Here is a 13090-nt window from a genome sequence, read left to right as displayed (position 1 = left end):
ATACACTTTTCCTCACCTGCCTGCCCAGGTAATAGGGCTGGCCAGGTACTGGAGCAGACTCTCTAGACAAATAAACCGACTGTCTTCCACAGGCACAGACGGGTCGCTACTCTCGCTCTGACACCTAGCCTTTATTGTCGCCTCCTCTTTGGCTAACAGCGAACATTTTACATGGCTATCAGCTTCAGAGGACACCAACCCAGAACAGTATATTAGCAGCAGTCGTTATTGTTTCTTTTTCAAAATGAGTGACGAAAGGGTGAAGCTCAGCTTTTAAAAAAATCACAATACAAAGGTGTGACCTATTATTTATGAGAAATGTCACTTCCATCCACCAGTGACGTAGTATCCCAAATATCCCAGGATGCTTCTTACTGTTATTCCCATCGTTACACCCTTTAGCTCATGAGATTTAGACTATCGTCAGGTTTATTCGCAGATTCCTTTGAGCTCTGCTACTTCATCAGCAATTCTTACAGCACAGCGATACAAATCAGCATCTAATGGCTTTGTTATAGCGCTGGTGGCTATGTCTGAAGCTAAAGCGTTGGCCTGTGGTAGCCGGACCACGGCAGACAAATGGAATGATTCAAACGGGATGTGCTGGAGCGTGGTGCACTCCCCAGATCGCCCCAGGGGATTTGAAGAGAACCTTCCGGTGAGTGTCCAATGAGAGATGGAGCGGAGCCCAGAGACGCGCCTGTCTAATGAGGATCTATGGTCGCACCCACATCCAAGTCACAGGCAAGCTGAAGAGGTATGGGCACCTTTGATAGCGACTATAATGCCAAGTGCCAGCATGCCATATAAACGTAACCATCAAATGATGGATGACCATTGCACAAATGTGAATGTTTTCGTGTCCATTTACATTTTATTATCTACATGAATTAAATGTATTAGTCACTGAATGAGTCATGACAGAGAAGCTTTCGTAAAGGTCTGAGGTTTGACACTGATTATGTTCTATCGAAGCCATCATGGCATTCATCTCATTCCAAGAACGGCATGAATAAGTGTCAGTTAGTGATCACCATGAGGAACAGTTCGCTGCTCGCTGGCCAATCAGAATACATCATTTTGCATTACTGTTAAAATTATGCATATTGTGTGATTTCCGTTATCAGTAAATTCTTACAATCGCGTTGTGGATAATACACTGAGGAGCATGGTTCCGCTTGCTTTCGTGCATGAAGCACACTAAGAATTAAACGGGGAACATTTAGATATTTACATGATAAGAAAAGGGTTAAACTGGTCACTCTGAGATTGTGTTTGTATTTCTCCAAAGCATTCCCCAGAGGCGCCTTCTTTTGGCAGCAGATACTTTGGAAGCACCCCAGAGAGCCCGGTTCTCAAAGCTAGCCACACGCGGGGCGCCGCCTCTGTTCTGCGCGAGCGCTTGACTTCGCCACAGCTCCGGAGCAGAGGAGTTACATGCGCACTCCGCTCGCGCGAGTAGAGACGCACGACTACCACCGCGCCTGCCGGGAGTCGGAAATAGAATAAAATAGTTGGGAGCTTCGATAGCATCGCACAGCCAATCACCATTCACCCATGTAGCCGGAGCGCCGAGAAAACAATCGAGTTTAATTTTTAGTTTGTTTTGTTACGTGACGAACCTGCGATGATTTGTAAGAAACAGCAAAAAAATTTGCTTGGGAGAAACATAAATGTGGCTTACTGTATTAGCTGTTATGACTGTAACTGTAAATAACCAATATAAGAAAAATGAACAAAACAGTATGAACTCTGTATTTTTTTTAACCTTTTAAACAATCACTACAAGCGCTCATTTATATACCATAAAAGACTCGGACTGAAAACAACCTTTAAACAGTGTTTGCCTGCTGGTGGTCTGTGTGAGCGCTCCTTTCTGACTCTCGGGCGGAGGATGAATGAATGCCATCACATTCCCTGCAGCGGAGAATCCTTCTCCGCCCCCACCTGTCCAAGACACCCTGTCCACCCGCCCCTTTCTGCCTCCCCTGCAGGTCGACCCTGCGTGTCCGAGCTAATGAGGAGTTTCCGTGCCACGCTGGGCGCCCAGGTTTGGAGCTGGAGATAGCTAACCCCCCCCCCCCCCCAACCCCCACCTCTGCCCCCTCCACCTCCACCCTCCAGTGCAGGGCCCGAGGACTGAGCCCAGCTAAGTCACCGTGTCAGCCACCGTTCCGTCGCACATACATCATGCCGGTCATTAGCGGAGGACCGGGCCAGACCTTTGGCCACCGTGCCACCGGCGGCGGGGAGAGAAGGGCACGGGAAAAAGGAAAGGAAGGAAAAAAGATGGAAAAGCGTGAAAAAAAAGAAAACAGGATGTGTCACTCATTGTCACTTAAAGTGCGAATTTATCAGGCGCCTCTGCCTGCACGCCCATGAATAATGAATGGCTTTGCAGCTTTAGCAGGGCGTCCGGGTACTAATGGGGCAGAAAAGCAGAGGCCTACTTTATGCCGAGAGGAGGCGGAGCCACGAGGGGCCAAGGTGGGTTGAGCCCAGACTCACATCAAGAGGGGGCGGGGCCTCACTGGGGGTGAACCCAGGCCCTCGCCCGGGGGGGGGGGGGGGGGGGGGGGGGGGGGGGGGGGGGGTTTGAGGTCATGCCGCGGCGAGCCGAGGCTCATGTGGAGAGGGAGTGGGGCTTCGCTGGGTTGAGCCCAGGCTTACACCACGAGTGGGTGGGGCCGCTGTGATGCAAGCACCAGCTCCACTCACGCAATCGCACCGAGAGCCGTCGTCAACTTCTCCCAACTGGTTCACACGATCGCTCGCCTCTGACACTTTCAGATTCACATGGGGCTGCTGCGTGTGAGAACCAATCAAACCTCACCGGCATTGCTTCAAAAACTGCAGAGTAGAGAAAAAAGGAAAGATTTGCCCTCAAAATGAAACAAAAGAGGCTTCTGCTCACGTACTACGTGTGCCACACAGGAGACATATGACCACCCATCCGGATCAGGACCAAGAATCCTGGTGCTGAAGAAGAGGAAGAACATGCAGAAATAAAGGCCTATTGTAAACATCTTAATTGCAACACTGGTTACTGTTGTCTGTCCAGCATTCACTGTATGTAAACCCGACTTAGAGAAGACAGAATGAGTCCAGATTTGTCTGACAGCCCTGATAATTCATATAACCATGGGAACAGATGGTGTGAAACATGGAATTTCATAATCTATAAATTAATCATATATTTATGCACCGCTTTCTCTGCATGGCTTGGATGTAAAACATAGGATCTATACAGAATAAGATTTGGAGCAAAGGACTGCAGGAACTCGGAAGCTCAGTGGATTCTTGGAAGCAAACAATATCTTCAGATGTCTGGAGGATGTCTGAAGGGATTGTCTGGACAGTATAGGACAACTCTTTCCTATGTCCATTCTGCGTGTTGCAGCTATATGCATGTGGCAGGCCTTCCTAAAAAATTGAAGAGCTAAAACTCAGGCTCATATGCGGGACTCCATGAAACACTTTGATCTGCACAGAAAAGGAAGATTCATGGAGGGTTTTTTTTTTAAAAAGGAAAGCAAACAAACAAGGAAGACATTTCTGAGCCACAGCGCGCACTTTCTTTATGTCAGGACTTGGAGAAGTTTCAGCTAATTACGCGCAAAGCCCCCCCACCACCGAGAGCCCGCATCCGTCACTATGCGAGGATGACAAAAGGCAAAGGGAGAGCAAGAAACAAACAAGTGTGGGAAGCGTGAGGGAGTGGGAAAAAAGAGTTTTCCAGCCGGGGGCTCGGGTGACGGCGAAGCCTAATCAGTTGGTTTTTCAGGGGGCGCCTTCAGCGGTTCGTCGGAAGCATGCCTTCTCTGATCAGCGAGCAGAGCAGCCTTCCCTACCCCCTGCTGAGTGCTCTGCCCTCCCTTCCCTGGATCGCCGGCCCAGTCCTGAGCGGTCTGGAGGAGGCTATTTTGCGGCTTCGTTAAGGTGGACGGGCGCTTTCAGCCCGCCGGGGGTCGCAGAGGAGCGCGGCTCTGCCAGGGGGCAGGAGGCCGCGGGGCGGAGGCAGGGCCAGAGACAGTGGGTGCGCCATGCGACCTGGCGCCTCAGAGTCACAGAGGAGGCGAGGCAGCGTTTCCTCCTAGCAAGTGCAAATAAGCGGCCGGATCCCGGCGTCTTCGCCACACGCTTTATTATGCTGATTTGGTTGTGAAAGCGTAAACTAATCAGGGAAACTTCCATCTCCCCTTGCCACCTGGGAGAGCGCAGGAAAGGTTACACGCCGCCAGTCTCGTCACAGGGCCTCGGCTCCGAACTTTGCCGTTCCCTGGACCGCTCTGGTTCAAACAAACAGTTTGAAACATCTGAAGCCCTTTCTCTACAAAAACGGCCTTGCACAGAATAGTTAATTGGTTAGGCGAGTTTTGATAGACTCGTATTGCAGAAAAATTACACTTGGGTAAGCTCACTGGGACCCAAGTTGTAAATAGTTAATTATGACTCTGTATGCAAATGTTGGCCTTTAAATGTATTCAAGGAATAATTCCCATTCATACATTTGCATAAATGCATATTACATGCATTTCATACTCAACTCCTCAAAATGTCATTAAGAATGATACATTTTTTAGAGTTTAATTCTACTTTGTCTGTTAGGTTTGGTTTTTTTTTTTTAGTAAACAAACAACAATCAAAATTTCCTGGAGAGTTTCCTTAATACACATCAAGCACTGTTTTTTAGAGCCAGCAAACTAGTCCTCAGCATATATCTCTGTACAAAACGCACACTTCTACACCTGTTTACCACCTAAATGCTTCAATTACCAGAGCATTAATAATAGCTGATTAATCAAATAAGCACCTTTTATATATATATTTTGTCAAGCTGTAGATACAGGATTAAATATAATAGCAATGCTAAAAAGAGAACATGAAATACAGACACTTGCTCAGCTGTATTTAAGGTGTTATTTAGCGATGCAGTGCTATTGTAATCACTTGTGTTGTGTGTTCTTTCTTTTCATAAACGATATTCTTAGGCAGTAAGCGGAGTGAGGGAGAGCAGCAGTCGTGCTCTGTCCTGCGAGCTCCCTTGAAGCAGACTGGGAGCGCAGGTAAATGTAGAGATGAGGGGCGGGAAGCTGCAGAACAGAGCCAGGCTCACGGTGTTAATTGGACTTTACAGTAACAGCATGACAGGTGTTTGGAGGGAAAAACTCTGCAAACACTTAGCACCAGGTGACAGAAAAAGGCTGCTCTTTCTCTCTCTCTGTCTCCCTGGCCTTCGTCTCGCTCACTCGCTTGCTCTCTCTCTCTCTCTCTCTCTCTCTCTCTCTCTCTCTCACCTTCTCCACACAGCCCTAAAATAAAATGAACATTGTCTCCTTGTCTACCCACTGACATACAATATGGGGTATGTGAACAGCAGCAGCTTCAGACCGGCCCCCTCACACGCGTTTGGCCCTGCCCCGGTTGGCTTGTGCAGGTTTTAATCCCCAACACAGCCTCCAATACGAACGCCCGTTACTAGAGTTACGAACAGTCCCGAACAGCCATGCCCCCTGCGCCTACCCACACGCTCCGCCAACACCCCTCCGCCGAGAGCGCTGGCAGGTTTTGCTGCAGTGACGTTTAAAATGAAACAAAACAAAACCGAGAGGGGGGGAAAAACGAAACAAAACAAGGTGTTTTCTCAGATTCAGCAGGTCATGCCTCTTTGTTACTGCACCCCTGTCAGAGCAAACCACTTTTAAAACGCAGAATGTCTTCTCTCGCAATAAAAGCTGTCAGCTATCCTATTTGGCAACTCCTTGCTCTCTGCATTCTACCCAGGCAAAGGAATTTGTCCAAGACAGGCTTTTCACCTCTAAATATAGTGCTCCATGCACTGGGGGTTGTACACGAATAAGTGGAATGCAATTTTTGTTTGCTGTAACTACCGATGTACATGGTGCAGGCTGCGCCCATGCCAGGCCTCTCCCCTATTCTGTCATCTCCAAATTGCGTGCCATACGCTGTGCTTTCGTTTGAGAAAGTGCAGCTTTGAATGCAGCATTACGGGGTGGTCTCTGCTGCTCCGTCAGAAACGTGCGGCTCGAGCTGCACCCGCCGTCGATCGCCCGAGCCGCGCGTTTCCCTTCCCTGGGCTCTTCTTCCTGCCACTGCTGTTTGCCGCTCAGCTCCTAGTGGCAGGGGGCGTGGAGGAGCCAACTCTGCGGCCTCTCGGAGGGGAGCGTGGGAAGGGGCAAACGCAGGCAGGGGGGGGCTCCCACGTGGCAAGAGTAGCGCTAGTGTGAACCGAGGGCCCTAGACACGGGGCCGAGCCTAAAGCAGGGGCCCGGTTGCATGGTACCCAGCCTGCCAGCATCTGCTAGTGGTTTTGATTTTACTGGGACTCGTCCAGTGTTGCAGCTGAGAAGCCTCACACACACACACACACCACACACCCCCGTGCATGCAGGCAGGTCTCTAAGAAAGTTTCCTTGCGCCAAAAGACATATGAGTAGCAGTAACTTTGCTGAGATGATGTGCTTTTCACACCATACCTTGTGTTAAATTAACTGATGTAAGAGCTGCATCTGTAATTAATTCTGAAACCACTTTATTTCTACCTGTACTCAAAATAGCCAAACAATACAAACAAAAACAAAAGCAACCAAAAGCATAATTTCTATATCTGGCCAGTCATTTAAAAAATATAAAGACAGAGACAACCAAAAAAATGAAAAAACACAGTCAACTACATAAAAGTATTTTGACATTGGAAGCCTTTCAGCCACAGATTCATTAGTCGTGCCACTGTTAGGTGTGTGTGTGTACAAGCAAACTACCCATAACTTAGGCCTCAAGAATTTAAAGCCTCACACTAAACGTCTGTGGGCTCTTGCAGGGGTTGGGGGAGGGTGCCTTAAAAGCGACTCTTTAGGTCCTGGCTAAGTAAAGGGGACGGATGTGGTTATTTGGGGACAGGTCACTGGCACGTTTACGACCAGAGTGCTTATTTTACTAGTCCGAGGCATTAGCTGAAGTGACACAGTGGGAAATTCTCTTGGACATGGACCATATATCTGCAACACAGGAAGACTTAGGACACATAAAACAACAGGATTATACCAGCGAGTGCTAAAGTTAAGCTTATATGACACATGTAATACTGCTCACAAAAAGGGTAAATACATTTGCATTGATGAGGAAAATACATATCAAATACATGTATATTTTCTTTATTCAAACACTTTTTTAGATACCCCCACCCACCCCCCAAAATGGAAATGTGTTTTCTAATTGATGATTTGCCAACTTTAGTTCGGAGCAGACAGAAACTGCTCCTGCCCACCTCTTTGCACGCTTCTCCCTGTCTCTTCCTTACCATCTTCCTCAGTTAGCCGCCCGGTGCGGGAAGGCGACGGGACAGAATGTGACATTTGGTATTTGACAGCGGCAGAACTCAGAGCAGCTGTGGGCGACAGGCACCGGTGAAGCCTCTCTCAGGACAAGGGCTCTTTTCAAATGTTGTCCAAGCAGTTGTGTCCTACAGCGGCAGTAAGTGAAGAGCCGGTGTTTGGCGACGCGCCCCCGGTCAGCCGATGTCGGCTAAGTGTACCGCGCAACGGCAAACTTGAGCTCCGAGGGGAAGCGCTTTTTACCGGCAGGAAGTGGGTAAGTGCTAAGCCCACGTTCTCATGAACAAAACCTATGAATATTTATTAATTGGACGGCCGGTCAATTATAGTATGCGTAAAATATTTACACTCTTCTTGCTGAGCAAACAATGTCAGTACAATTCCAGCATTTAGAATAAACGAAAAAGCTAAGCTTACGTTCCCAACAAGCTGGGTTTTTTTTTTTCTTTTCTGAATTGTTGTTCAGAAATATCTGCGCAGCTTTTTCAAATGATAAAAACGAGTGTAAATTAAGTATGTTTGGAGACTATCCCTTGATAATTCTTTTTTTTTTTTTACCCATACACAAATATGTTTGAAGTTTAAGTTGCCAAGTGTGCGCTACAAGCTATTTCGAATCTGCACACTATTGATATTTCACACTTCAGAACACAAACCCTTTCAGTACTGAAGGGGGAACAAAACAAGCCTTGTGAGGAGTTAGCTATTTTCCTCCCGGTCCGTCCACTGGGGGCAAGGGAAAAGAAGAAGCACTACGGTTTTTTTTACCAGCTATTGTTTATGCCCCCCAACGCACTTCTCCTCCTGCCTGCCCCCATACTCCAAACCCGCGTCCACTTTTTGGCTTACACGATGGCACAGCTCTGCTGACAACAGCTGAAGTCAATAAAGTGACAACTTTTCCTGCCATTTCAAATACTTGACATCATAGCAAAACTTGTTCCAAGAGCCGGACACAAAGCTGCAGCACGCCGCTCTTGCCCAAGGACTGAAACATCTATAAGAAATGCTTCCAGCAGCTGATTCCACTGCTGATGCAAAAAGGGACCCATTACATGTGCTGGTCCCTCTGGCAAAAGCAAGATATGGAAAGCCAAGTCAAGCACCTGGCCACAGGTTAAAAAAAGAACAGGTTCTGGGCTTAGTCCTACAGATAAATACAGCAGATCGGTTCAGCCTGTACGGAAACAGTGCCAGACAACCCACTGCCAACTATGTGTGAAATGTGCCACCCCATACTGGTCATGTTCAATAATCTTGTTTATATCATCATTTAAAATAAAATAACCCACATTTTGTTGAAATGCTTTACAAAGTCATTACAGATTTTACTGTTTACTTTTCTTCACACAATGTAGTTAATATATTTACAAGCCAAAAAAATAAAGAAATTGCAGCAGTCATATTCTATGATGTATATAATTAAACACAATGAAACTTTGTCATTGTAAGTTCATAGGTGCAATAGACTAGCTCACATTGAGTGCAGTTGAATATTCTTACCACTAGATGGATGTGTGTAACTCGTCAAAGTTTGTCCTTCATGAAAATAGGAAATATTAATAAAATACAAGTATAAAATTCAGAGGAACTTTTCCCAACTAAAACTTTTTGTACATTTCCAATATTCGCCCTCGGTCTGTTACAAAGGCGCAGTAACTTTTCCGAGGTGTGAAAGCCCAACATGCCCATTATCAATTGCAGTGCTTACATTTGTTTGTTTTCAGTGTGTTTGCAGTTTCAAGGGAGCAATTGCCTGTGATGCCACTGAACTGTGCTCCTCCTGGAGTTCATTAGAATGAGAGTGCAGGGGTCCCAAGCCTCTCCCGGTTCAGAGGGGAGTAATCCAAACGAAGCCCCAGGGGCAAGCCACTCCATGGCAGCCCAGGATAACGCTCTGGGCTAGCGGGAGGGGTTTGTTAAAAGAATACAAATAAACACAATCAAATGAGGGTGGGCGGGGCTCCAGGAGCTGACTGACAAGCGCAAGTGAGATGATTCTATTAGTCACACCGTTATGTTTCATTTCCGTGAGTGAGAAAAGGAGCAAATCTGATACTGAGTCTGCACAGACTGTTCTGCAAAGCGAAGCTGCCAAACTGCTCGTGTTAATGTCACAAAATAAGTCAACGGTTATCATGCAGTAAAAGAAACTCAAATTTTATTTTCAGTTACAAATAGAAAGTATTAATGGGCATCTTGAAAGTTAGACATATAAATGTTTAATTGAGCGATTGAAAACAAAGTAAAAGAAATTAACAAAAAACAAACAATCAAAAAAAAAAAAACCCTAAGTGACAAATAAATAACAGGTGCCTCCCCCCCACCCCTCCCTGACCCCAGCCCCAACCCCTAAGCTTTGGCTGTCCACAAACTGAAGAAAGTCTGAGCCAAGTCCAGCAGGCCAGCACACCACCACACCTCACCACCTCCAACTGACCGAGGCAGGGTGGGAGTTCCCGCTGAGCCAGGAGCGCGCCCAGCTGCTCCACCACCGCTGCGTTCGGCGCTGTCTGTGTGCTGGCGGGCTTGGCCTGGCATGCTGGGGCTGACCTACAGTGGGTCTGGCTGCTGAAGCCTCTTCTGTCAAGTTTAGCAGAGGCTACGTGTGTAAACCGATGACTGCTATCTCCCTGGGAAGTGAAATGGACTAACACCTAGGGACTGTCCAGCCAAGCCTCTGCATCTGCCGACATACACCCTCAATGACATCTCCAACCTCACTCTCTATCTCAGTTTAAAAACAAGATAAATATGATTCTACGAGGTAACAGGAGTCAACTCTGTTACTGTGATATCAATTCAAGAAAAAAAGTTACAAACTGATTATTACTAAATATAACAACAAAAGGTAAACACTTAATATGCTCTCAACTACACAACTGTAATAACAGATACCATTTTACATGGATGCTATCACGTCAAATCAATAAATTTGCTATTTGTGAAAGGTGGTACCCAACAGCTGTTAGAATTGTAAAGTACAACCTCAGATACCTGTGTCTTACATCAAAAGCAGGGCTCACGAGGCACTTCATGAATAGCACTTTTAATAAGAAATATGAGACCAGAGAATTGACTCTGTAACAAGTCAAAATGTTACTGAAATGGAATATAGCCGATTTCTACAGAAACTCTCAAGACGCATACCACAAGCCTGACAAAAGATGTGCAATTCATCTCAAACTGATTTATACATTTACCTCCTACAGAGCAATACGTCTTTAATCACTAATATTGCTTGTAAGTAAGCCCAACCACAACCACACACAAAAAAAACAGTGAGCGAATTAAGATGAAAACATTTTTTTGCATTATTGTGTTGTGGGCAACCAGATTGAACATTGCTTATGGATTTGGTTTAGGCAAGAAAGGGCACTTAAGATCATGCTTAATTCCACACAGGCAAAACAGTTATTCGGTCTGAAAGAATAAAAAATAAAATAAAAAAAAAACCTTGCCAAAAATCATTAAACCTGAACTCTGCACATGTGAGAACGTTTTACATCATTTACAGAATAGCACACATACACACAGCAGAAGTGATGCGGAGTGTGTTGGTGATTTGCACTGTGATTCTTCACTTGAAGGCTGTGGAGCTGTCGTTCATCATCTAGATTTGAGTTGTGTTCCTTCATCAGTCTTGGTCCATAATTGCACCACTAGTATTGTACTTCTCTACATCTAGTTGTTCACTGAGAGGACCTGCAGCTGCAGCTGTTTGGTAAGTAGGAATAAAATGCTTGTGTAAAGGAGAAAACCTTCGCCACCATATCATGCTCTGAATACTCTGTGTGCGCAACATGAGAGAAACACACAATAAAACAAAATGGGTAAGGAAATGTGTATGAAAGTACAATTGTCATTTAGAATGCATCAAAAATGAGTACGTGCAGGAGCTCCCAACACAGACCAAGATACAGGATTAGTTACAAAGCCCAAGCAACCTGCAGCAAATACCACAATGACTTCATTCTCTTATAACAGAACTAGAAGCCTTTGCTAATTCAAATAGGATGCTTTTTAAGGGAACTTTGGCTGACTTTTATAGAGACCAATTGAGTTTTTCAGTCTTGTTTTTCTTTTTATACAAAACTTGGTGTTAGAAGGAGTGTCACAGGGCCATTCAAATCATTATCCAACTTACATTTTCTTTTCAAATAAAAACTACGCTATACCTCATGTGTAACAGAGGCACATTTACATTCAATGATCAGGGTATTGCATCATCTGTACCAATATCCAAAAGTGCATAACAGCAAGACACTTTAAGGGTGTGGTTTTCTTCTGTGTTTAGGCACAATCTGTTAAAAAGACTTCTTTAATTATTTCTGGTAGGCTTTTACATGTTGTGCATGTCTTTGTGGTCTGCTGGTAAATTGTACCTGTGTGTGTGTGTGTGTGTGTGTGTGTGTGTGTGTGTGTGTGTGTGTGTGTGTGTGTGTGTGTGTGTGTGTATTACTTGCATATACTATGACTCATCTTCAGCATAAATTTATAACTGTGTCAAAATATAACTGTCCATAAAATTGTGACAGCATATCACCCTGTATTAGTTCAGCACTTTGGATTCAGGGCTCCTCAAGGCCGAATAGCTTTCTAAAACAACCTTGCTTTCATCTGATCATAACATTGCGGAACAAAGGGTCAGTTGAATGGCTTTCGCATGGAAAGAAAAACGAAATAACCAAACAAACAAACAAACAAACAAAAACAAACAAAAATCCCCGAACAAACAAAAGAACAAGGCTGGCAAGGCGCCAGCTGAAAGTGGCCTCTGCAGCAGAGGAGCCAGCGCCGGCTGGGCCCCGGCCTCAGTGTGCCAGAGTCAGCGTGTGCATGTGCTTGGCGATCTCATACACGTAGGCGATGTCGGGCCGCTTCTCCGGGTCCGGGTTGATGCACATATCCACCAACTTTCTCAGCTGGGGGGAGGAGAGAGAGCACAGAGACACAGAGGGTGACGGAGAGAATTCCAAGCTCACTGAGTTTTTGGTTTGTTGGTAGTGATCGGCCAATGGGTCAAGACCATGAGCGCTGGGTGAAGGGAACGTGTCCACTAGGACCTGAGGGCCCGGCTGTTCCCAGCCAGAAGCCTTCTGCATGCTTGTTTAATCGCCACATACACGAAGTCCCCAGAATTCACACTCATGTGCCGCAGAGAAAAAGCTGCGACCTTAACCCCAGCGACCGCCATCATTAAAAGCAAAGTGGGGAGGGAGGGGGGGGGGGGGGACAAAGAGAAAGGAAAGAAGAAGGCCCCCCCCGATCACCATGGCAACGGGCTCGTTCTAGCCGAAGCCTGGCTGCTGCTGTGAGGCGTGCCGTCTCCTAATCAGCGCAGCATGTGAAATGCAAATCCAGCCAGTCGCTGAATTAGTGGCGAAGAAATGGCTGCTGGGGGGCAGGTGGGGAGGGGGTTGGAAATCAGGATGCAGATATGTAAAATATTCATATGTGCAGTGAAAAAAGATAGGGGTGGGGGGCGGAGGGGGGCGTGGAATTTTTGATGGGGAAAGGGGTTGTCTGTCAGGTGAGGAGCAAGGAGACGGTAAATGACACACCAAAGATGAGCGGCTGACAGTTTTTTGCCATTCGCCTTCAGGAGCATTGTTTACACACAGACAGGGGAGGATGCGGGTCCTCCGTCTGCGCTGGAGGGATGGAGGGGGGTTGAGGGGGGTTGGGGGGGCCCTGAGGCTTAGCAGTGCTGAGGCGAGCGAGAGCGCCTTCCA

General features: G+C 46.4%; 1 protein-coding gene across 1 annotated transcript in view; it reads right to left on the bottom strand.

Annotated features, from left to right (window-relative positions):
• Positions 1-11740: 11740 nt before the first annotated feature.
• Positions 11741-13090, bottom strand: part of nek7 (NIMA-related kinase 7) — a 48399-nt gene continuing 47049 nt past the window's right edge. Inside the window, exon 10 of the mRNA XM_027028862.3 lies at positions 11741-12280. Coding sequence (XP_026884663.1) covers positions 12170-12280 — 111 coding nt within the window. The 3' untranslated portion in view covers positions 11741-12169. The remainder of the gene's footprint in view (positions 12281-13090) is intronic.

The sequence above is a fragment of the Electrophorus electricus genome, chromosome 26 (assembly GCF_041902795.1).
Source record: "Electrophorus electricus isolate QZ-2024a chromosome 26, ASM4190279v1, whole genome shotgun sequence".
Taxonomy (NCBI): domain Eukaryota; kingdom Metazoa; phylum Chordata; class Actinopteri; order Gymnotiformes; family Gymnotidae; genus Electrophorus; species Electrophorus electricus.
Note: the sequence above shows the minus strand (reverse complement) of the source record. Positions and strands in the feature narration are given on the sequence as shown.